This window comes from Ctenopharyngodon idella, chromosome 3 (assembly GCF_019924925.1).
Source record: "Ctenopharyngodon idella isolate HZGC_01 chromosome 3, HZGC01, whole genome shotgun sequence".
Lineage (NCBI taxonomy): Eukaryota > Metazoa > Chordata > Actinopteri > Cypriniformes > Xenocyprididae > Ctenopharyngodon > Ctenopharyngodon idella.
The window spans coordinates 1-27099 of record NC_067222.1 but is presented as its reverse complement, the minus strand read 5'-3'; the positions used below and the strand labels follow the sequence as shown (position 1 = coordinate 27099).

General features: G+C 39.9%; 1 protein-coding gene across 1 annotated transcript; it reads left to right on the top strand.

Annotated features, from left to right (window-relative positions):
• Positions 1–6203: 6203 nt before the first annotated feature.
• Positions 6204–23051, top strand: LOC127509183 (uncharacterized). The gene is made up of 5 exons (XM_051887707.1): positions 6204–6466; positions 6807–7130; positions 8566–8886; positions 9019–9150; positions 22723–23051. The coding sequence occupies exons 1-5, from the start codon at positions 6430–6432 to the stop codon at positions 23049–23051; spliced, it is 1143 nt and encodes a 380-aa protein (XP_051743667.1). The 5' UTR covers positions 6204–6429.
• Positions 23052–27099: the final 4048 nt, after the last annotated feature.

The window sequence follows — 27099 nt, the reverse complement described above, 5'->3', positions numbered from 1 at the left end:
CAGTGTGACAGAAGTCCATGTGGACCGAACTGAGAATCATTTTTCATGAGTGTCAGAGAGAGGGAGGACTAACCCTCACAGTACTGTCCATCCATCCATCCATCCATCCATCCATCCCACCTCTGTAGGGTCTTGAGGAGGCTGGAGTCTTTCCCAGCATCTCGGGTCATAGGCAGGAAAACACCCTGGTCAGATGGCTGGTCCATCACAGGGATGACACACACACACACACACACACACACACACACACACACACACACACACACACACACACACACACACTCCAATACTGCACAAACGGGATTATATTATATTTTATTTTTTTCTTTTATTTTTTTTATTTATTTTTGTAATTATTGCTTCAGGAATTTTTAGTTTTGTTTAGTTTTTTTCTTCAACTTTTTATTTTTCACCAGTAAATTATACTTTATGTAAAGATACAGGGGAAAAAAAATGCTGCATTTCTCAGTAAAATGAAAATATGTTATTCTTCTGAAATACTGAATGAAAGACTGATTTATGTGAAAAATCAAACTTCAAAGATCAAAGTTGATCATTTTTGTAACTCTCTCTGTTGTTAGTGTTTTAGATCAGTGTGTTATGAATGACGTTTTCTGAATCAGAATTGTTGCCAGTGTTATGGAGGAACGAGTTTATTTTGAGACACAAATGAAGTGTTTTGTTGGTCAGAGTTTGAGGTGAGATTCATGATGATAACGCAGACTGTATGAAGAGTTTTGAACATGTAGCTTCAGTATTGAACAATGATTGTTAGCAACTGAAAAAACCTGCAATCAGTCAAACTTTCATGAACATATCATTGCTGCTCTAATGCTTCTTTCTTACTTCACAGCATCATTACAGTCATGAGACCGTGTTCAGAGGTGAGAGAGACACTTCAACCCTCGTCATGATGATTATGATGGACAGATGATGCTTAATGATGACAGAAGATTCATTTCTGTGTGAACTGTCCCTTAAATGAACACATTAAATACATGCATCTGAAGCATCAGTCCATGATGATTATTAATGTGTTTTCAGTGAGGAATGAGACCGACAGCAGCGGACCGACACCAACTCCAGAATCCAGTTCAGCTGACTGAATCAAACACACGCTGAATCCTTCATATTGTTTAATCATTTTATAGATGATTTTAATGTGGTGTTTATTGTATCGCTTGTGTAGATCAGCTGTTGTGGCTTTTTGCTCTTTTAATCGTCGTTTTTACCATCATGCCGATCTGCTTCGTGCTGCAGAAAAGGAAACACAGGTGAGTCTCCAGTGTTTGTTTCAGAGAGACTCTAAAGTTGTGAAAGCTAAATTATGATTCTTAGAAAACAAGTCTTAACATGTCTCTGAATCTTAACATGTCCTGAATTAATAGAAAATACTTTGAATATATTAATATTTGACCAGTTTCTTTCTGTTGTCAGATGTTTCTGTCAGTGTGAAGATGATCCAGAAAACAGGTGAGTGAATCAAAGCAAGAGTTTGACTGAATCACATGATCATTTCTGAAACAGACGGATGATGTTTGAATCTGCATCTGCTGAAACTGAATGTGTTTCTCTCAGGGATCCTGAATCTGCTGTCCAAATGATCTGAAGATCCTCATTGACTGACGTTCAGCAGCTTCGTATCCAGAGTTTCATCACATTATCAATCACTGAACGAAGCTTTTATAATTTTTAATTTTATACATTATACAGTGGAGATCAAAATTAGAGAACAACCTACAATTTCCTACTAATTTTTAAGGTCACTGCTTAGTCCTACTTGAAGTTTCCTAACAGGAGTAAAGGGGCCATTTTTTAAACATATTTCATAAGTTAGATCTATTATGAAGCTCAATATAAAAAACTCAAATGAAACATTTGAAAACGAACCCTGATCAATATTAGAGAACACTTTCAGATACCCCCTATTATTGGTGCTAATCTGGCCCCTAGTAACTGGCAGCATTCAAGTTAGGACATCTTTTCAATTTCCATTGATTTTGCAAGATAGTGTGCTGCTCTAAGGTGACTGAAACCCTGTGACAGCAGGTTGTCCAGATAAAGGCCAAAGGGATGACCATTTCAGCCATTTGCAAGAGAAGTTGTTCGTTCCAAACCTGTGATTTCTAAAATAGCTGCACATTTACAATGACACTAATTCATTCAAGTCCCCCAAAAAGGCTGGTCGTCCATGTAAGACAACTGAACAAGAGGACAGGATAATGTAGAGACTCTCAAAGGGGAATTGGCTCAACACTGCAGCTGGAAATGCTTGCAAGTTCATTGCTCAACAGGGTTAGGATCTGTCTCGGCATTGAGAAGTTTTACTGAAATCCCACTCTGCAGTGACCAAGCCTTTTGTCAGGAGAAAGGACCAAAAAGCTAGACTAACCTTTGCTGAGAAGCATGTTCTGTGGACAGAGGAGAACTGACCCAAAACTCACTTTAGTGATGATGAGAGCAAGATTAATGTATTTGGGCCCAATGAGAAACATTATGTTCAGCATCAAACTGGGGAAAGACTGGACACAAAGTGCGTAAAGAAGTCAGTGAAAGGTGGAAGAGAAAGTGTCATGATTTGGGGAAAGTTTTCTGCAGCAGGAGTTGGACCTACATGGATGGGTGAATGGTCATCAGAACGTTCTTCTGCAACAGTGTTTCCTTGTGCCCTAAAACTCTCCAATTATCTAAATACAAGGGGGTAAACATGAAACCTGTGCACCCTATTATTATTTGTTACGAAAGCCTCGTATATCTTTTAATCTTTTGATCATTATGATATGAAAATATGAGTTTTTCAAGGCAAGTTTATTTTGTATAGCACATTTCAACAACAATTTTCAAGGCAATTCAAAGTGCTTTACATGAAACATGGAATTTATGGAACCGAAAATTAATCAGGTTGTTTTATAAACCAAAAAACATTGTTAACTTTTTTTTTTTATTTAACTCTTTTGTCAATGTTTTATATTTTTACTATGTTAAGTTGTAAAATGTTCCATATTTTTTTTTTTTTTTTTTTTTTTTTATGTTTAATTGTATTGTATTTGTAATTTTTCATTTTTTCAAAATCATTTTGTATTATCTTGAGTTATTTTTCTAAATAAAACCTTTTATATTTCATTTGTTTGGACTGATTGTCATTTATGGGAACCTGTTATATTAAGTGAAAAGAATCCTTTAGCCATTATTTTGTTGTCTATTACATGTACAGATGTAATCATTCATTAGCTGTATATTTGAGGACTCGTCTACTCTTGGGTTATGGTTAGACATCTGTTAGATTTTCACTGACAGCCCAAATTCAGCCTTGTTTTAGCCTAGACCCATATTCACCGTCTATTAGACATAAATCAAAGTTCAAGTTCAAGATATTTATTGTCATATGTACCAGGTACAATGAAATTCTTATATTGTTCCTCCTCACGAGAAGACAGGGTAAAAGGGGAACAAACAATAAAACTACAAAACATTCATATAAAAGAAAATGCAAGAATATAAAAACAAGGCAATGCAATGTATAAGAATACACCATAAGAATAATAAAAAAAATAAACAATGGCAAGTATTTATAAAAAATTAAAAAAAAAAGTATAAGAAGTTCTTCACAAAGATGCAGCATGTCAACAATACAGTTGCAGCGATATTAAAGTACCAAAAGTCTATGTAAAGTGCAATGCTAAAAAAAGTCCAACCTTAACATTCTAATGCGATATGAAGTATGCATTAAAAGACCAACAAGTAAAGTGCAAAGTGCATTTAAGCAGGGGCTAGTCTATGCTGATGATCCAGGTGGGAGCGACAGTGGGTGACTACTATTTATTAGTCTGATAGCCTGAGGATATAGGCTGTTCAGTAGCCTGGATGTTCTGGCCGCAATGCTCCGGTACCTCTCGCCGGACTTCATGAGGGTAAGGAAATTATGGGTGGGATGAGTGGGGTCACTAATAATATTGCTTGCCCATTTATAAATCCTTTTATCATAAATATTTAGCAGAGAGGGGAGTTCTGTCCCTGTGATTTTCTGTGCCATCTTTATCACCTCCTATCACCTTTTATCATCTCCTTGGTCTTGCTGACATTCAGTGTGAGATTGTTAGCATCACACCATGTGACCAGATCTGACACTTCTTTCCGGTAAGCAGTCTCATTATCTTTGATAAGACCAATGACTGTGGTGTCATCTGTGAATTTAATGATGACATTTTTGGGCTGAGTAGCAACGCAGTCGTATGTGAAAAGAGTGTACAGCATGGGGCTGAGACACAGCCTGTGTTCGTTATGATGGTGCTAGAGGAGTGTTTTCCAATACGTACATGTTGTGGTCTACTGGTGAGGAAGCTCTGTATCCAGTTACACAGTCCAGAAGGCAGTCCCAGGTTATGCAGACTGTGAGTTTAGAGGGAATGATAGTGTTAAAAGCTGAACTGTAATCAATAAAGAGTAGTCTGGCATAACTATCTTTATTTTCCAGGTGAGTTAGTATTCTGTGAGTAGCGAATTAAATAGCATCCTCTGTGGATCTATTTGTCCTATATGCAAACTGTAGTGGGTCCAGACTCTCAAAACACTTCATGAGTACTGGTGTTAGAGCCACTGGTCTGTAATCACTGAGACAAGAGACTGTGGTTTTCTTTGGAACTGAAATGATACTGGTGGACTTAAAATAGACAGGGACTGTAGCCAGAGTGAGGGAAAGATTGAAGATGTCAGTGGTTACGCTGGTCAGTTCTGAAGCACAAAGTTTCAGGACGCGTCCAGGGATGTTATCTGGACCTGTCGCCTTACGTATGTTCACTCTACTCAGTGACTTACATACCTGTGATGAGATTTTCACCGTTTCATTTGAGAAAAACTTCAAAACAAACCACCAAAATAAAATTTTGCTTTAACTTGGAAGAGAAATATATTACTATAATAGCTACAGTAAAATATATTACCACCGTTTGTAAGGAATATCATGATATTTTTCATCCATGTAGGCGAGACACTACAGGTGAATAGGGATTTTTTTTTTAAATTAGAAGATATCACTGTGAAACTTCTCCAGTTTATTACTGGCATAAACATAAGAAAAAAATGTGTTACAAGTTTTGTGTGAATTTATGTTTTAATATGCAAATGAGGCCTTATATACTTAAATATATGCTCATTTGCATACATTTCCAAAAACAAAATCTGGAAAAAATCTGGAAATTGGAAAGGTCCAGGTTTAAAATTCTTGGTTCTATTTGTTGACATATTAGATGAAAGGGCTTTTACAGAGGGGATTCTGGATATCTTATTTTGTGCTTTAGTAAATTAGAGAATACTGACAATAGCCTTAAAAAATCTATTTTCGCCATGTTTTTTTGAGTAAAAGGACCTATAACTCAGGATAGGAATGATATATCAACAAATCCCTCTGTAAAAGCCTTCAGAATATAGATAAGAATAAAACTGTAAAGTTTGGTGTATATAAGTTCTGCTGAAGTGGAGATTTCTGACTCAGAGCAGGAGAAAAAACTCATTTTGAGGAAACGGCCTTTAAAGATATTTACTGTAATTGAAATCTATAGACGCAAATAGATAAAGTGCTATAAGATATATATTTAAAAATGTATTTTGGATGTTTTCTTTCCACCAGTCTGAAAAAACACTTTATGAAAAGCCAAAAAGTGCAAAATCTCAAAATTGACAGGTGCCTGAAAAAACTGTTTTTGCCTGTAGTGTCTCCCCTTAATATTAAACAGATCTGTCGTGCTGCATCTTATATTACAGAAAAAAGTAATGTTTTGTTGTAAATTAATTGTTATATTTTCATTTAAGATTGATTAATTGATAATTCATTGTTAAAGTTTTATTAATTCATTTCATTAAACACTATTGTTGATGATAAATTTGTATTAAATCATAAAACACAGGGAAAATAAAATAGATTTAATGGGGCCCCTAATTAAAAGATGGCTTAATGCTGTTTAATTGTGAACAAGTTTAAATTCATTCTCGAGGTCTAACAAACATGTGGAAAGCATATCCTTCCCCATTAATGGTAAATTAATATCGTGATAAATATCTATATCATATGATATTGAAATATAATGTTGTCATAATATTTCTGGTCATATTGCCCAACACTAATGTTAAAATGAAAAATGGGTTAGTTTTCATTTATTTTGGGCAGGAAATGTTTCTGGGACCTGGCAACCCTAGGCATGCCACTGCTTTGCTCGTAGATTCTCTGAAGGATAGAAAAGTCGCAGTTCTCAGTGGGCGTTAGTACCGTCTCTCCGTTAGCGTCCGTAACGTGATTTATTCACGTTTATGTCAGTGTTTGAGTGCGGTTCAGAAGCGACGGAGATTCTGCAGAACAGAATAATATAAATTATCTCCATATAGATCAGCTTTATTAATTCAGATTCTACACAGCTCTACAACAACGTGCAGAACATGCTTTTGTTCTTTCTATTCTTATTGTTAGTGGACGGTAAGTGATTGATTTCTGTATCTTTCGGTTTCATTTTCGACACTGCACTGCAGTATTGTGATCAGTTCTGAGTTAAATAGCCTTCATGGGAAACGATGCTGGAGAAATAGACCCAGACGAGTCTAATAATGATTGAGCCATTCCGCCGAATGGGTGACATTTGTTTGTTGTAACTCTTCAAAATTAAACTTTATTTTTTATTTTTATTTTTTACTTTTTTAACACTGAATAATACACAACTACCCTAACCAGTTTTACTATATTCATTTGGACACCATTCCTGACGTGAGGAGAAATGAAGTCTGATGTGTATTTGTAAAGCTGATTGTTTCTGCTCTAGGTGTGTCTGGTGCAGAGACGGATGAAACCGTGATGGAGGGAGATTCTGTCACTCTACACACTGATATTACTGAAATACAAAACGATGATACGATACTGTGGCTGTTTGGACCTAGAGACTCTGTCATATCTCAAATAGCAAGAAAGGCAGATTTGACTTCATTTTTTGTCACTGATGATGCTGGATTCAGAGGCAGATTGCAGGTGGACCAAAAGACTGGATCTCTGACCATCAGAAACACCAGAATCAGACACTCAGGACGATATAAACTAACCGTCTCTAGAGAAAAGACTACGACGAAAATATTTAATGTTACTGTCTTTGGTGAGTATCTCGAGTCCTTCAATGTAACAAATGATGCTGTTTATGCCGATTTTCCTCTGCATGCGGTGTCATGAGAAATTAAGTTGCATAGGATGTCAATGAAGTGACAAATCTCTCAGATTTCATAAGAAAATATCATCAACAGTCTTGCGGGTTTGGAATGACATGAGGATGAAAAAATAACAGAATTTACATTTTTGGATGAACTGTCTCTTTAATATACAGGGTTTATATTTAAGAGTAAATGTGAATGAGTTAACTCAAATCGAGACAGTAATATGATTTCTGTGTCACCTGAGAGTGAAGCCTGTTTTCTGTCAACATGTTTAAATATACAGTGGCAAGAAAAAGTATGTGAACCACTTGCAGAATCTGTGAAAATGTGAATAATTTTAACAAAATAAGGGAGATAATACAAAATGCATGTTATTTTTTATTTAGTACTGTCCTGAGTAAGATATTTTACATAAAAGATGTTTGCATATAATCCACAAGACCAAAAAAAAAAAAAAAATAGCTGAATTTACTAAAATGACCCCATTCATAAGTATGTGAACCATTGATTCTTAATACTGTGTGTGGTTACCTGGATGATCTACGACTGTTTTTTTTGTTTTGTGATGGTTGTTCGTGAGTCTCTCATTAATAGATGGGGGGTGAAAACTTTTGGAATTTGAAGATCAAGGTAAATTGTATTTAATTTGTCTTCCGGGAAACATGTAAGTATCTTCTATTGCTTCCGAAGGGCAGTACTGAATGAAAAAAAATGATATTCAAGCGAAATAAGAAAAATTTTGACCTCTCCATCCTGTTTAAAAGTTTTCATCCCCCGACTCTTAATGCATCATGTTTCCTTCTGGAGCATCAGTGAATGTTTGAACCTTTTTTAAAAGTTGTGTTTGAGTCCCTCAGTTGTCCTCAGTGTGAAAAGATGGATCTCAAAATCATTCAGTCACTGCTGGAAAGGGTTCAAATATGCAAAAAAAAAAAAAAAAATGCTGGAAATCTGAAGAATCTGCAGGACCTGGAGGATTTTTCTGAAGAACAGAGCTCAGTTTAACTGCTCAGGACAAACAAGAGACTCCTGAACAACCACCACACAACAAACAAACAGTCGTAGATCATCCAGGTAACCACACACAGTGTTAAGAATCAATGGTTCACAAACTTTTGAACTGGGTCATTTTAATAAATTCAACTATTTTTTTGTCTTATGGATTATATGTAAACATCTTTTATATAAAATATCTTACTCAGGACAGTACTAAATAAAAAATAACATGCATTTTGTATTATCTCCCTTATTTTGTTAAAATTTTGCACATTTTCACAGATTCTGCAAGTGGTTCACATACTTTTTCTTGCCACTGTAGGTAGCACAAGGATTTAGAGAATTTAATCTCTTTCTGAGAAACTGTTTCGGCTTGTTTTCCAGCGATGGCTGGTGGGGCGGATGGAGTGAAGTCAGAGTCAGTGATGGAGGGAAAGTCTGTCACTCTACAGAATAATGTTGAAGTCCAGAGAGATGATCTAATAGTGTGGAGGTTTGGAGATAAAGGCATCCTCCTGGCTAAAATCGATCTGGAAACTAAAGAGATCTCATTAAACGATGCTGATGAGAGATTCAGAGACAGACTGCAGCTGAATCAGAATGGCTCTCTGATTATCAAGAAGACCAAAACCGAACACACTGGACTTTATGAGCTACAGATCCGAGGCCGTGAAAGCGATCAGCGTTTCCTTCTTTCTGTGACTGGTGGGTAACTCTAAATCTGTAAAGAACAAGTCTTTCAATGTAATGATGATATTCAGTATTATTAGATCACTTGGATTTACAACAGAACAAAATAAAACCCATTCACTCACACTAATGACTGTCTGTCTTCAGCTGTTGCAGGTCCACATCTGTCTCCAGGTGTTTTAGCAGGGATTGTTGTTGCTGCTCTGCTTGTGGCGGCAGTTCTGGTTTCTGTTGTGATTTACTATCGCCGCAAGATCTCTAAACTAAAAAAATATATGGGTGAGTATTACAGCTGAGACAGCATGATGAAACAGATTTACTACAACAGATAGAGGTTTCTGCTTCATTGATCATGCTGTAACAGGTAATGAAGTCTGATTATCCACTATTAAGATGAAAATACAACAGCTCCATAATGCTTCAGTGTACATTCATTTTTCAAGATCGGATGGGCATTGATACAGAAACATTGAAACCTGAGAACAACTTCCAACACAAAGACATCTAAATAAATCTTCTTTCTTAATTAAAATAATTTATCATCAGAATTTTTCAATATTTAAAGGGATAGTTCATTTAAAAATGAAAATCCTGTCATCAGTTACTCAGACGAGTTGTTCCACACCTGTGTAGCGAATTACAGGTATTTAATTCATTAGCTCAAATTATGGGTGGAATATATGTATAATTAAATCCTAACGCGTTATGATTAATTATAATATAAATCAACCAAAAAGGGAATTATGCACATATATTGTGAATTAATTACAACGGATTATAATTAATTACATATATGGTTCAGGATTAGTTCTAGTTTAATAGTTAAATTTAGAAAGACTGGTCTAGTTTGTCCAGCAAACCATCAGTTTTCTCATAGACTATTATAAAGGTAGGTCATTCTCTGGTCACGAAAATTAACTTCTTATTCTAGCATTAAACCGTAAAGCAGTTTTGCAGAATCAAAAACGTAGAAGTGACTTGGTTTTCTGAATGAGCAGCAGAAACAATCGAGCATGAATATAATGTATTTAATATATGAAACTACGGATTCAGAGGCTATACGGCTAAATATACACAAATAATACACATATATAGAAAATGAAAGTAAAGTCAAGAAAACAGAGGTGATCAAAGAAACTCACGCAGAGCTTAAAACGCGTGGAAAGAAGTTGTTCTGTACTTGCGTAAGTTCAGGTGATGTGGTTACTCTGTCTGTCTGTAGGAGTTTCAGTGCGCGTGGTTTGGTGATTGGTCCTTTTCCAGGAGTTTCAGTTCATGCGGCTGGAGCGATTGGTCCTTTTCCGAGAAAGGGTTCTTCGGCGGGACTTTCAAACAAGGTTTTAACTTAAGAGTAAAATAACCGGAAAATAAAGAAGAGAGAGTCCGTCTCCTAGGTGATGGAGGATGATGAAGGCTTGACAAAAGAAAACTTGTGCCAAAAAGATGGTCGTCCAGAGGAGCGCGTGATGGAAGCGCGGTCGCCGAGACGTCCGGGAGAGACGTGCGTGAAATGGCGAGGGACAGTTGAGAGACAATCGAGAGACAAAGGGAACGTGCGTGTGGTTGTCTTTTTAAAGACAAACAAGCCCAAAACACCTCCTTGGGTGATCAGCCAATGTCCAGCGTGGATTTTTAGGAGGGAAAAGTTCTCTTTGTCTTGTCTTGCGGCTCACTTTGCATAATTTATGATGGTTTCAGAATTGGTAACTTTTACTCTAAAAGACCTTAGAAATAGACTAATGCATGCTATCGTAACAGAACATGCATATTTAAAGCATCCTGACAGAATTCGTTTAAGGCCAAACATGCCAGGGTGCAAAAGACATAAAGACATAGATACAGTCTTTCACTCGCATATAAAGGTTTGGGGTACAATTCACACAACTATAATCGTAACTTAATATTAAATACATGATTAAACTGAAATACAGGCTTACAGGATTACATTTTAATCATATTTTAATGAATGTGACTTAAAGAGAGTCCTGGTATGTTCCTCTGTGTGTGCGCATACTTGTATTGGAGTTTGACGATGTCTGGAATATATTATATTATAATAGATAGATATAATAGATAGCTCTGTATTAACCACCACACATTAATCACATTTAAAAGAAAGAACAAAACATTTTAACTTTCCATATTACTCTGCATTTAGGTCTTTAGCAGTTTAAAACACAAAATATCTGAATAAACTGAACTTTAGTGTGATAACAAAGATATTTTTCATTGCAGCTTCCACTATCGTTAACATGGCTTACCTATAGCGTTGATAACATGAACTGAAGAAAAGTATCAACACTACGGTACATCAAGAGGCTCAAACCATGCTAAAGGCACTTGAATCTGCCTTATCACAACAGTGGTATAGCGACATCTGATTGACCCAAGACTCAAGTGTGGTCTAATCTATGACACTCAATACAATTGTGTTGTGAGTGAATGTTTATCACATGATGTGTTTAATTAGTGAGGGCATGGGTAGCTAACTGTTATCAGGGTGCATGCAGTATGGCTCCCTGCTGCTCCTCTTACTTCTGGCCTTTAGCCACAACTTTCTCCCTCTTTCTATCTTTTGGTGGTCACTCTCTATTTTCACAACTTGGGACTTGAGTGAGAGTTTAGTTGGGGGATGCTGGCTCCTTCTCAGGTTTCTTCTTGAAGGGTTGGGCCCTTGAGTGGGGTTGGCACCACTACCAGTCACAAGCACTCCCTCTCCACTACTTATTTCTTCTGTCTGCATGTCAGCCTCCTCTGTGTTTATTTGGTCCTCCTCTTTATCTGTTGTTCCAATCAGTGTTCTGTCCAGCATGTCCTCTGAACTGTCACTCCTTGTTCCCTCTTCGGCTTCCGATTCAATGCCTGCCTCACATATCTCACCATCTGACTCGCCCCCTTCTTCGATCACTCTTTTGTCTCGCTCCACTGAAAGGAACATACACTGCGTCAAAAGGTTTCTATGAACCACTCTCTCTGCTCCTCCATTTTCTGGTCGCACCACGTACACAGGCAAACCTGGTTGCTTCTTCACCACAACATATGGCCGTGCCTCCCATCGATCTCCCAACTTCTGCCTCCCCTCCACATGACAGATCTTGACTAAGACTCTATCCCCTGGACTAAAGTCTTCACTCTTAGCTTTTTTGTCATAATACTTTTTCTGCTGTCCTTTCGCCAGCTGAGATGTCTGATTAGCCAGGGCATAGGCACGCGACAGGGAGTCGTACAGGGTCTGGACATACTAGTTGTATTTACACGGCTGGTTCGTTGTGGGGGACCCGAAGATGAGGTCCACTGGGAGCCTGGGATGTCTACCAAACATAAGGTAGTACGGGCTATATCCAGTGGAGTCATGCCGCGAGCAGTTATATGCGTATGTCACGGCATCCACATGCTCATGCCACCGGAGCTTCAGGTGCAGCTCTAGAGTTCCCAGCATGTTCATCAGTGTACGGTTGAATCTTTCGGTGGTCCAGTTGCCCTGGCGGTGGTAGGGCGTGGTGTGCGTCTTAGTGATGCCAATACACTTGCATAGCTCCTTCACAATTGCGCTTTCAAAGTTGCGCCCTTGATCTGCGTGCAATTTTGCAGGGAAACCAAAACGGCAGAAGAAATTCCTCCACAAGACCCTGGCCACTGTGCCTGCCTTTTGGTCCCTGGTGGGGTAGGCCTGTGCATAGCGAGAAAAGTGATCTGTAACAATGAGCACATTCTCCATACCCCCCTTGGACTTCTCCAGCATCAAGAAGTCCACACAAACCAGCTCCATGGGGGCACTGGTATGGATACTGACGAGGGGGGCCCTGACGTTGGCTGTGGGAGTTTTTCTAAGGCAGCATCTCTCACACTGTTCGCACCAAACCTTGATCTCCTGAAACATTCTTGGCCAGTAAAATCTTTCCCTTATCATCTGTAGTGTCCTCTCAAATCCCAGATGCCCTGAGTCATTGTGAAGGGCTGTTTTGACGGTTTCACGCAGCCTCTCTGGCAGTATTAGTTGCTCCACCACCTCTTTATGGCAATCTCTGACACTGCGATACAGGATCCCTTTTTTACAACTAACCTCCTCCACTCTTTTAAGAGGACACCCCCAGTGGCACCCACTTTCATTCTCTCGCTGTGGCTTGGTTTGTGGTTCCTGCTCTTAAAGCGGAGAATGGGACCGATAACTCGGTCTTCCTTCTGTCCCGCTCGAAGCTCCTGTGTGGTCATAGCAGGTAATGCCTCCATCCCCACACACCTCACTGGGCTCCAGCAGCAGACAGCTTTCGGGCTCCTCTGTGACATCTGTGTCCCCGCCTAGGACCTCCTCAGGCTCCTGGGTGGTTTGTTCCTCCTTATGTCTCGGTCCACCAATCCTCACCTGCTGCGGATTTATTTTGCAGGGTCTTCGCCACCTCCTGATTGGAAATATGCGAGAGGGCGTCAGCGTTGGAGTTATCCTGTCCTCTCCGATATTGGATGTCAAAGTCAAATATGGACAGATGAGAAACCCATCGCTGACCAGTGGCGTTGAGTTTGGCTGAGGTCATTACATATTGCAGAGGATTATTGTCCATCAGAACAGAGAACTTGCGCCCGTAGAGGTGGTCATGGAACTTATCTGTTACGGCCCACTTGAGAGCGAGGAACTCAAGCTTGTGTGCTGGATACCTTGTCTGAGGTGGACTCAGGCTTCTGCTTGCATATGCAATGACCCTTTCCACCCCATCTTGTACCTGTACTAGCACAGCACTAAGCCCCATTCCTGAGGCATCAGTCTGCAGCAGAAAGGGCTGACTGTAGTCCGGATAGCCAAGCACTGGTGTGCTTATCAGCTTTTCTTTTAAAGACTGAAAGGCCTCCTCACAGTCTGCAGTCCACAGAAATGGCTGGTCAGGGTCTGGGCTTTTCTTTATCCCTCTTTTCTTCTTTCTAGGGTCACCGGAGGTAAGGCGGTATAATGGGGCAGCCAAGTTGGAGTAGCCCTTAACATACCTCCATAGTAACCTGCAAAACCTAAAAACCGCAGCACCTCCACACGATTTGTAGGCCTCACCCAATCCTTGACCTTGCTGATCTTCTCTGGGTCTGTCCTGATTCCCCTGTGCCGACACCAAGTGACTCAAGTACTGCACTTCCTTCCTCACAAGCTGGCACTTGGAGGGTTTCAATTTTAAACCATGCTCCCGAAGTCTATCAAAAGCCAGCTGGAGCCTCTCTAGATGTTCATGAAAGGACTTAGAGAAAATAATAATATCGTCAAGGTAAATAAGGAGATGGGTGAAATTTAAGTCCCCAAAACAGGAGGTCATCAGCCTTTGGAAGGTGGAGGGCGCATTTTGCAGCCCAAAAGGCATTCTATTGGCCTCAAATAGCCCCATGGGAGTGCTGAATGCTGTCCTGTGCTTATCATGTTCCACAACCTCTACCTGCCAGTATCCCGATGTAAGGTCAAGGGTGGAGAAGTACTTTGCTTGCCCTAAAGCCTCTAGAGCCTCCTCTATCCTTGGCAGGGGAAATGCATCTCGGGTGCTGCAGGAGTTGAGCTTCTGGTAGTCGATACACAATTGAAGGGATCCATCCTTCTTGGTCACAACCACCACAGGGGATGCGTACGGACTTTTACTGGGGCGAATAACTCCTGCTGTCTCCATCTCCATCAATAACCGCCTCACATCTTGCCACTGGGAGGGGGGTATTTTGCGGTGTGGCAGTCGGAAGGGCCTTGGGTCAACCAGTGGAATCTCATGCTGTACAGTTGTGGTGTGACCATAGTCCATGGAATGCTGGGAGAACACATCTGCATTCTTGTCCAGCAGGTCCTTAAGTAGAACACGTTGGTCCTCACTTTCCACCGCTGCTTCGCTTAGGTCAACCCCTCAGATAGACACTACTTGGTCCAGACTGAGACATGCTCTTCTGTTCCCGGCTTCACCATGCTTTCTATCAGGGAACTCCACCACCTTGTCCACTAGGACTGCGCTGGCCAGATTTGTGTGTCGTTTGATTGTAATGACTCGCTGGGAAAGATTCATCACTCTAACTGGAGCACAACCTCTTTTCACATTTGCAAGCACTTTGGCCACCAGGATATCCTGGGGGAGCTGCACAGAGGGATGGCCTTTTATCAGGGCCATATAAGTCTTCCTTTGGGGTCCAGCTTTAATCCTACACCGGGGGCAAGGCCGTGGGGAAGTCATTCTCAACTCTAGTTGTGACAGCTTAGCCATTTGTTCTTCCTGAACGAGAGCTAACTTCTTAACCATTTCTGTCAACTCTGATAATTCAGATGTGTGCTTTAACCTATCTGTTTTGGTGTTTCCACCCCCTCCTGCTTTTAACTGCACCTGAGTATATGTTTTCTTTGCTGTACTCAGCGCCTGGAACTTTTTACTTTCTCTAGCTAAATTTCGGAGCTCTGCCTGCAGCTCTCGGAAGCTCAAGAGCCTGGGTGCCATTGGTGCAATTCTGGTGTACACCTCCTCGTCAGAGAGGCCTCTCATGAACTGCCGGGTTAGTTTGCTATCTCAATCTAGGAAGGGCCTACCTCCTCTTTGCTTCTCCTCTACCGTTCGCAGCTTTGCCTCCAGTGCTATAGCATAAGAACAGGCAGACTCCCCTGATTTCTGGCTCCGCTCATAGAAGTCAGCCAAAGGGTCTAAGGAGCCTTGTGTGTCGCTGTATTCGGCCCTCAGTTCCTCCAATGCTTTCTCAGGGGTCTGATCATGGGGAGGTAGGTTAAGGATGAGATTTCGGTCTTCACCCCCCAGGTGCCATACAACAGTGGAGAAACGAAGGTGCATTGGGAGCTCTATTGCCTCCAAGAGATATTGCATGTCGCGAATCCAGTCTTCCACCAGTATCTTACAGTCTGGATTTCCCGTGAAGACTTGAACATTTTTTACCTGATGAATTTGCATGAAACCTCCAAGGCTGCCATAGGAAGGCATTGGTTGGCGACCGCTCGACCTGGAGGCCCGAATTGTGTCACATGTGGGTGGGCAGACTGGCTGGCAGATGCAGGGGGAGGGGCAACTGGAGAACGAGCATCAACATGCATGTTGAGGTGGGAAGCTGGAATCAGTGTCTGTTGAGGAGACAGACCAGGAGGAGCACCAGCAGCTGCCTGGTCTAATGCTACCTGAGGGCTGTGCAGAGTTATGTTGGGAACACATGCATTAGCAAATTGAGGTAATGGGGTGGCTCCACTATAGCCTGGAACTTGAGCGGTGAAAAATGTGGCTTCGGGGGAATGGATTTGATAGGCCTGCTCAGCAGCTGCGTGCTTAACTGTAGTATTTGCCCCTGGCGGGCTCTGAAGACTCGGCGCGGGCACAGAAGGGGGATATGAATAACTAGAGTAAACCTGGAGGCTGGGCTGGACACGGTGCTGCAACTGGATAGTGTTTGAGCGACTGCTGCGCAACTGGCATCTCAACAAAAACATGATGTGCAGAACTTTGCCAAGGCGTAGCTTCTGAGGGCCCATGTTTATTGCGTTTGCAAACAGAAGCATCAACTGACTTATCTATCTGGCCACCTGGTATTGCATCTGGGCTGTTGTCAAAGCAGAGTGGAGGTACCTGCCCTGAGGCCCCAGAGCCTGGCAGCCTTGGTGCATGGACTGGCGTCACATACTGGTCAGCATAGGGTGAGTTCATAAGGGCTGGTGGGTCATTTGTGACTTGCTCTGCTGGCGGTAGAAGACTGGATGCACCGGTGGAGGAGCACTGCATGTTTGTATAAGTCTGCTACATAGAATCCAAAGGTGCGTTTATTATGTGCAAGCAGGTTTAATGGCAGTGTAATTAGATTGTATGGAGGTGTTGAATCGGTGTAAAATAATACAATCTTTTAGAAATAAAAATGTTCTAAAGTAAGCTGTATGTTTCAGTGAGTTCAGCACGGTGAAAAATGTAATCCCAAAAACTTAACGACTCAAACTAAAATGGCTCGTCAGTTTAAACTTAAATATCCATCTTAGCGTCTCACTGAATATCAAGCAGATGCACAGTCAGATAAATTTCACAAATCTCAATAGACAAAAATAATCTCTCTTATCAATAAACCATCAAATATGTTTTACATCACAGCAAATTACTCAAATTGAAACAGCAAAACAGTTAAGATTCCCAGCAGACTGTAAAGGATATAGCGATGATGGCAGATATGTTTCCCCAAAATCACCAGTTCAGTTTGTTCATTAAATATAACTCAGCATTTAAACCACTGGCTGCAGAATTCTCTTCCTCTTCGGTCCATCAGTGCCACATCCAGGTCATGGCACCAAAGATGTAGCCCTCTCTCTCTGCGCGCTTACTGGTCTCCAGCACCACCGCTGCTACTCTGCGCTGTGTTGTGTATGATCGTGAGAGGTGGTAGAGGAAGGGGACGCGGACACAGAGGGGTTCGGGATTGTGGCTCGACCGTTCATTCCACAGCACGGCACCTATAGCGTTGATAACATGAACTCAACTTAAGTTTTAAACTATTAAAGTACATTTCAATGCGCATGCAATTCAATAGCAAGCTCTCACTGCTTATATTATAATAGATAGCTTTGTATTAACCACCACACATTAATCACACTTAAAAGAAAGAACAAAACATTTTAACTTTCCATATTACTCTGCATTTAGGTCTTTGGCAGTTTAAAACACAAAATATCTGAATAAACTGAACTTTAGTGTGATAACAACAAAGATATTTTTCATTGCAGCTTCCACTGTCATTAACATTGGCTTACCTATAGCGTTGATAACATGAACTGAAGAAAAGTATCAACACTACGGTACATCAAGAGGCTCAAACCATGCTAAAGGCACTTGAATCTGCCTTATCACAACAGTGGTATGACATCTTGTGGACAACACAATACACTGGCTTACATATATATGTGTGTGTATATATATATGTATGTATGAACAGATTGAATTTAGGCAACTTGCTCCACCTATGGTTTCTCCTAAGACTAAAATGAAAATTATGGTCTCATTTACTCGCATCATGTTGTTTCAAACATAAATGCTGTTGATTTCTGTGTAGCAAAAAAGCAGATGTTTAGCAGAATGTTCAAGCTGCTCTTTTCCATACAAGAACTCACAGTGGCCAATACAGTCAAGCTCTTGAAAGGAAAAGTATTATAAATGAACCATAATATGGTCCAAAAAATTAATTCACTATTCCATGTGTAACGAGGAGTCAGACGTGATGGGATCCATGTGCAGCTTTATTAAACAATCATAGTCGAACAGGCAGAGGTCAATCACCAGCAATAACAATATCCAAGACCGAGCAGAATTGTAAACAGGGACAGGCAAAGGGTAAGGGCAGGCGGCAGACAAGGCAGAGTAAATCCAGATATTCAGACAGAGAATCAACAGGGCAGGCAGCAAACAATCACGATGAGAATAAACAGTCCAAGGTCAAACACAATAATACAGGGAAAAATGCTTAGAAATGTCAGCCGGGGCAAAAAAAGATTTGTATTGTCTGAGAGAGCGTCGGCCTAGATGTTCTTGCTCCTGGGTCTATCAGTTAATGTGAATTGAAATCTGGTGAAGAACAAGGCCCATCTTGCCTGTCTGGTGTTGAGTCTTTTTGCTGAACGTAGACATTCGAGATTCTGATGATCTGATAAATGGATGTTTAGTTCCTTCCAACCAATGCCGCCATTGTTCGAATGCTGCTTTCATGGCACCCACATGTGTGGGTCTCCCACATCGTAGTTTTGTCCAGTTGGGTTTTCTGGAGTAGTATGCACAAGGAAAGAGCTTGGTCGGGTTGCCTTGTCTTTGGGATAGTATTGCTCCGATACCAGTGTTGGATGCATAGACTTCGACTAAGAATTCTCGTTCGGGGTCAGGATGATGTAAAATCATGCTAAAGTTTCTGATGAACTGCCTGTAAAAGTTGGCAAATCCTAAGAAGCGTTGTAGTTCCTTTATGGTTGTGGGTTGAGGCTAGTTCAGAACACCTTTGACCTTGTTGTCACCCATGGCAACTCCCTCAGAACTGATGATGTAATCCAGAAATGAGGCGGAAGTTTGGTGGAATTCACATTTCTCTGCCTTGGCGTAGAGTTGATTTTTAATAATTCTTTGGAGGACAAACCTGACGTGGTGGATATGATCGTCTCCCTCCCAGATACGAAACAGATTGTATGCACTGTAGGGCTGAAACGATTAGTCGACATTATCGACAACATTGACAGTAAAAAATTGTCGACATATATTTTTGTTGTCGAATAGTCTTTTGATCTCATATGATCTATTTGAAGGGCCTTCAATAATGCGGTTTGACCAGTGGGGCACTGTAGCACAGTACTGTAATGCAGTCCTCCCGGATCGAATCCAATAGAAGAAGACACCGTGCTTCGGAGTGCATAGTGCAAACGAAGTGGAACCCATAAAATGTGGGAGTTTTGCATAACTACAAAAAATGCTGTCATGCAGGGCCATCAACTCTCATTCAAACTCAATGTTCTCATGCCACACGTCCATTTTCTCACACAGTGAAAGATGCATCACAGAGCATAGAGGAGACAGACAGCGTGCCGACAGATAAGACAGACCAGGTTACTTTTGATATAAAATAAAGACTTAACTTTTAAATTCTTACAATTTTACTATGGGATTCAAACAATACATGTGGTTTTGGCGCTCTTTAATGTGGCATGACAGATCGCTCTAGCGCCTCAGGTCAAGCGACACGTAAACCTATTATCTCTTCCTCTTTTCTGCTATTGCAGCATGAAATAAACATGAATGAATATTAAAAAGTATGTTGAAAGATACAGTACAATTTACTGAAATAAATCCAGTTCTAATGTAATCACTTAATCAGAGTTTCAACCGCAGAAAGACTGCAATAAAACAGCTTGCAAACAAATGTCACAAAAATGTTACATTTACCTCAGGAAAGCCATTCAGTGACAATAAACTCAATAGTTAGTAAAAAGAAAAAAAAATCTGAAATTTTTGCACAATATTACATATTCATATGTTTACACTTATTAATAAGTTAATACAAGCCCAGACTTAATAAAAACACAGCAATTCATTTTAACAGTATTTTTAACAAATTCATTAAAAATACACTTTCAAAAGCTTGAATTGATTGTTGTGATTTGCTCGACAGAGGAATAATCTAACAAAGCATACTGATAAACCTGTACAATAATCGATTCATTGTTCCAATAATCGATAGATTAATCAATTATCAAAATAATCGTTTGCCGCAGCCTGCACTGTGCAGGTCGAGCTTGGTAAAGTACTTGGCATTATGACTAAAGGCAGAGGGTATCGGAAATTTGCTGTGATGTCATTGAGACCATGATAATCAATACAGGGTCTTAAGCCTCCATCTTTTTTTTTTTAATGAAGAAGAACCCTGCCGACCCTCCATCTAATGCTGCCACTGCCAACACAGATTCACAAGGAATTAGAGGAATGTCATGGGTTTTAGCTAAATCATAGTCAATGAAGTAGGAAGCAGCTCCGGAATCTATCATGGCTGTGGCATTGACTGAACTACTGTTAAACGTGAGGTTGACTGAAAGGAGAGGGATGAGATGGAGAACTCTCCGCAGTGGCATTTCTGGATGTTGGTCGAGTGGGACATGACACTCTCATATGTCCAGGTTGACCACAATAGAGGCAAAGTCTTTGATAAACACGTCATTCTCTTTCCTCTGAAGACAGGTGAGTGTAGCCGATTTGCATGGGTTCATTATCTGGGGTTGTTGAGGTAGTAAGACTGAGAATCAAAGTATTTCCCTGAGGATGCCGTGAGCAAATTAAATGGATAGTTCACCCCAAAAATGAAAATTTGATGTGCTTACCCCCAGGGCATCCAAGATGTAGGTGATGTAGGTTGTTTCTTCAGTAGAACACAAATGATGATTTTTAACTCCAACCGTTGCAGTCTGTCAGTCTTATAATGCATGTCAAAGGGAACAAAATCTATGAGTCAAAAAAACATGCACAGACAAATCCAAATTAAACCCTGCGGCTCATGACGACACATTGATGTCTTAAGACACAAAACGATCGGTTTGTGTGAGAAACCGAACAGTATTTATATCATTTTTTACCTCTAAAACACCACTATGTCCAACTGCGTTCAGCATATTCGGTTAGTGAGGTCTGAACACGTTCTGATGATGGAAGTGATGTCTCATGCTTATACTTCAATGAGTATAAGAAGTATTTTTACCTAAGTCTTTTTGAATGATGTTTGCTTGTTCCCTTGATCCAAATGGCATGAGACTTTGTAACGCTGTCAACATTTTCTAGATTTAAAAAAAAAAAAAAAAAAAGTAATGATATCTTGTTTTATGTTAGTGTGGGGAAAAAAAGCCGCTGAGAAAATGGATAAAATTGTTCCTTTAAATCAAACACAACAAAAACACACAGACAAAAATGAAGTGGCAGCACTTTAAAACATCCACAATGCAAAATGATCGCACATACACACAAAATTGCTATTATAATATGTCAAATAAAATCAGTCAAAATGCAAAACCACCACAAAAATAAAGTGGTGACACCATGACGCATCCAGGATGAACAACAGTGCATACACACATACGCACACACACCTACACACCTACACACACACACACACACAGAGAGAGAGAGAGAGATGAAAGGATGAGACAATACAATTTGGCACAAACTTCCGTACAAAACTTACTTTAGTACAAAAAAAAAAGCTAAACTTTGACAAAAAAAAAAAAAAAATTATAATTATATGATAATATTGTGATTTCATGTGGATATGAATCCAACTGGAAAAACTTGTGAAAATAATGTCTTTCAATTAGTCAAAAAGCATGTCAAATTGCATAGAAATCTGGATCTTTTTTTAAAGGGGCGGTATCACACACAGTTTCTGCCAATCTCATGTTAATCTTGAGTACCTGAAGAGTAGTATTGCATCCTTCATATCTCCAAAAAGTCTTTAGTTTTGTCATATTTATAAAAGATAGATGCGCTGTACTGAGTCTTTCCGGAAAAAGCTGAGATCCTGGAGGCGTGTCTGCCGTCAGTGCTGTGGGCGGAGCTAAAGAGTGCGTGCAGCTTCTGTGTAGAGATCACATGCTAGCTGTGACATCATTATAAATAAAAAGGGAATAAAAGAGTTTGTGCTGTTTACATTATATGCACTTGCGTGCCGATTGCCAACAAAACACAGACCTCTGATTGAGCTTTACTCACCACCCACAATCTGCAAATCCAGCGCCGAACTGGGACTTGGTTACAAAGCATTCATCACCGAAATCCCGGGAACAAACAAACATAGGTGCACAACTCTGTTGCTGCCCTGGAAAAACAAACTTCATCCTCTGTTCCCTTAACGGGGAAGCTGAAAAAGGTAATCTTTCCCTCACAACCAAAAACACACTCCTTCGGTGACAGGAGCTGCGTCTCATTTCGGAGGCTGCGTCCTCTGGAGGTTGCGTTTGAAGGCTGCATACGTCATCAAGGATGTCATATTTAAGAAAAGTAACCGTAATAAAATTGACTGATTTTCATTTTGAGGTGTAAAATACTGTAGTTACCCCCATTTGTTTAAAAATAAAACCTTATTACATTCCACACGAACACTGGACAAGGGTTAAGATGTGTTTTGGTTGAATGGATCACAAGTAGATGAAGGAGACACATTTGCAGTTTTTGTATACAGTATACAGCACGTATTCCACCTGTGCAGCATTAAAAAGTGTAAATGCTGAAAAGTGAAAATGATCTCTCTCTAAAACGAAGCTTGGTATTTGTGAACATGCCAAACCAAAAAGATTTGTCTAACTGAGATGTCCACCTGCACACTTGATCTCAAGAGCATGTTTCTCTTCTCTGTTTCTAGATGCTGAGACAGCGTACGAGGGAGAATCTTTTACGCTACACACTGGTCTTAATAAACTACATAATGATGATGAGATACAGTGGTATTATCAGGAGGATAAGAATGATAATCTTTTAGCTCATAGCCAAGGAAAGAGCAATAATAATTTCCTGGAGGGTGCTGATGGGAGATTCAGAGACAAACTGAAATGGGGTGAGAATGGAGATCTCATCATCACAGACATCAGAACCATTCACTCTGGACTCTATATACTAAAGATCAACGGCAAGAGAAGAAACAAACGCAAGAAAATCACTGTTTCTGTGGAAGGTGAGTTTATCAAGTCCTGAAGTGTGTTAATGATTGTCAACTGTGTGAACGATTTAGAACTTCTCTAAATGCTCAATTGTAACCAAATTTAAATTCACTTTTAATCTTAATTAGTATCATGCTGTAATAAAAAAGCTCAGATTTTAAGAATAAAGTCACGAGAATGGTGAGAGAATAAAGTTATAAAAATTAGAAGATTAACGGCATATTATTGCATGAACAAAGTAGAACAATTTTAAGGGGGAAAAATCATGACATTACGAGAAAAGGCTTGAATCCTAGGCTCAGATGTTTTGTAATGCCTGCGCATAATTTCACTAGCTTCCACAGCAGATCACACTATAAATAAACTTACTTTAATGTCCTCCGTGTTTACTTCTGTATGATATCTTCCAGTGTTTCCAAATCCACAGTTTTCCCATGAAATTAGGCTAGTTTTTCACTGTTGTCACAGATTGTTTTGGGTAGAAGGTAGAAGTACTCAACTAACATGATATTTACCCCCATGAATGTGATTTTTACCGGGCTCCTAACCCAGTGTTTTCCTTGTATATAGAGCTGTCACGGGTTCGGACCCATCACTGTCCTTCCACTGACTGCCTTTCACAACTGTCATGATAAAGTCAGTAATGTAACATCTTTGAATAGATTTCCACGAATGCTGATCTCGCGTGACAAAAGTCGGATGAATTCCAATATGACTGTTCACACTGCGGTTGCATTACAAAACATCTGACCTGTATCAGTTTTAATACCAAATATGGAAGTGGCACAAATCGGAATTGAATGATCAGATTCCGTGTGGTTTGTGCTGTTCACACTGTCATGAGAAAAACAGATATGAGTCAAATGTGAGCAATAAAAAAAACAAACTAAATGGATTTGGGCCACATTTACCTGTGGCTATAAATCCAGCATGCCATAGCTTTAACACACACACACACACACATACGTATATATACATACATATATATATATGCAACGTGATCTCATGAGAATACGTGTGTATTTTTACGTAAATTGTGGTTCTACCACACGTACATTTACATTTACGTTTTCATACACACAAAAACGTACAACATTGACGTATTTATAGCACTAAAACGTAAAAATACTTACGTATTAACAGCAAAAAACGTAAATCATGTAACATAAAGTGTGAATGTATATGAATTTCCATGTATTAATATTAAATATCGTGGCTTTAATGATTTAACGATGTTTTTAGTCGAATTTATTGAAAGCAGTTTACTCATCTACTTAATATGAAATAACAGTTCTGTTCGTGACTTGTGCTGCTCGTTTCGGAGGATTACATAATGTTAAACAAGACTACAATTTGAAACCTTATGAATAAAATTTCTGTAATTCTTTAACCATTTTGTAATATTTAGTGTGTTAGCTGTGCGACACAGAAGGTGTTTTCTCCTATGCAGTGACTGACAATACAACCTTAAGATACACCAAAACACAACATAAATTCACAAATCACATCCATTTTATTTGTTCGCTGTACTCCCAATCTTTAGAATCCATATGTTTGTAAGGAACAGATCCAAATTCAGCCCTTTATCCATCGATCTTCATCTTCATTCTCAGCAACAGCGACAGTCACAGTCAAAGCTCGCGCTCGCTATGATTCAAATTTGAAAGTAGCGCCACCCTCGAGAAGCGTTACGACATGGTTTACGGCACTGATATCAAACGCTCATTGGTTCTCACCTGCTTCGTCACAGATTGCGACATGCCGTGTTTCAGTGGATTGACATTTGAAATGAGTGCGCGCCTTCACGGAGAGAAGCCGGATTTATTATATTTTCATGGATTAATAAGTTAAATTCTGCTCTGTACCCTATAAAAAACTATTACCGCCAGAGAGGACTGTGACTGGAACTCATCATCACACAACTTCTTTTGGTACCACTTTTGACATTTTCGCAAAAAATAAATTATTGTGATTACGCTTGTTTGTCTGTCATTCTTTTATTTATAACAGTAGGTAGTTTAAAGAAATGGTTATGGGTAGGTTTAGGGGTAGGTGTAGGTGTAGGATTAGTGGCTCAAAATATCGTTGTAATGTTATATTTTCACTAAAATTGTCATTTTCCTACACATTTCTGTTCTTTGTTTTATTCTTTTAACATTTTGTATAAAATGGGTAGGTTTAAGTTCGGGATGGGGATTAGGGATCTTACATTTATCTACAAAACGATAAAATGGAAATTATACATATATCTTTATGACATGAAAGATTCGTAAATATTTTACGGCTATACGGCTACATATATAGAAAACGAAAGTAAAGTCAAGAAAACAGAGGTAATTAAAGAAATGGCAAATTACGAACAGTTAAAACCTTTGAGAGCCAGCAAGGAAACTCACACAGAGGTTAAAACGCGTGGAAAGAAGTTGTTCTGTACTTGCGTAAGTTCAGGTGATGTGGTTACTCTGTCTGTCTGTAGGAGTTTCAGTGCGCGTGGTTTGGTGATTGGTCCTTTTCCAGGAGTTTCAGTTCGTGCGGCTGGAGCGATTGGTCCTTTTCCGAGAAAGGGTTCTTCGGCGGGACTTTCAAACAAGGTTTTAGCTTAAGAGTAAAATAACCGGAAAATAAAGAAGAGAGAGTCCGTCTCCTAGGTGATGGAGGATGATGAAGGCTTGACAAAAGAAAACTTGTGCCAAAAAGATGGTCGTCCAGAGGAGCGCGTGATGGAAGCGCGGTCGCCGAGACGTCCGGGAGAGACGTGCGTGAAATGGCGAGGGACAATTGAGAGACAATCGAGAGACAAAGGGAACGTGCGTGTGGTTGTCTTTTTAAAGACAAACAAGCCCAAAACGCCTCCTTGGGTGATCAGCCAATGTCCAGAGTGGATTTTTAGGAGGGAAAAGTTCTCTTTGTCTTGTCTTGCGGCTCACTTTGCATAATTTATGATGGTTTCAGAATTGGTAACTTTTCACAATTAATTCACAATATCCAAGACAGAGCAGAATTGTAAACAGGGACGGGCAAAGGGTCAGGGCAGGCGGCAGACAAGGCAGAGTAAATCCAGATATTCAGGCAGAGAACAATCAAGATAGGAATTAACAGTCCAAGGTCAAACACAATAATACAGATCACAGGGAAAAACGCTTAGAAATGTCAGCCGGGGCAAAACAAGACTTCACAATGGAGATGGGAAACAGGTGTGAGGGTAATCAGGACCAGGTATACGGGGTTATGGAAAATGAAGTCCGTGATGGAGTTAGTACTCAGGTGAGGGAGCCCTCTGGTGGTGATTGTGACAGGTGATAGAGCGGATTCATATTGTCTGGAGAGAGCGTCGGCCTAGATGTTCTTGCTCCCGGGTCTATAAGTTAAAAGGTTAGTTCACCCAAAAATGAAATTTTTTGCATTTATTACTCACCCTCATGCCGTTCCACACCCTTCGTTAATCTTCGGAACACAAATTAAGATATTTTTGTTGAAATCCGATGGCTCAGTGAGGCCTCCATAGCCAGCAATGACATTTCCTCTCTCAAGATCCATTAATGTACTAAAAACATATTTAAATCAGTTCATGTGAGTACAGTGGTTCAATATTAATATTATAAAGTGACGAGAATATTTTTGGTGCGCCAAAAACAAAACAAAATAAGGACTTATATAGTGATGGCCGATTTCAAAACACTGCTTCAGGAAGCTTCGGAGCGTTATGAATCTGTGTATCGAATCATGATTCGGATCACGTGTCAAACCGCCAAACGCTCCGAAGCTTCCTGAAGCAGAGTTTTGAAATCGGCCATCACTATAAGTCGTTATTTTGTTTCACAATTGTTTAAAAATAAAACCTTATTACATTCCACACGAACACTGGACAAGGGTTAAGATGTGTTTTGGTTGAATGGATCACAAGTAGATGAAGGAGACACATTTGCAGTTTTTGTATACAGTATACAGCACGTATTCCACCTGTGCAGCATTAAAAAGTGTAAATGCTGAAGTGCAAATGATCTCTCTCTAAAACGAAGCTTGGTATTTGTGAACATGCCAAACCAAAAAGATTTGTCTAACTGAGATGTCCACCTGCACAC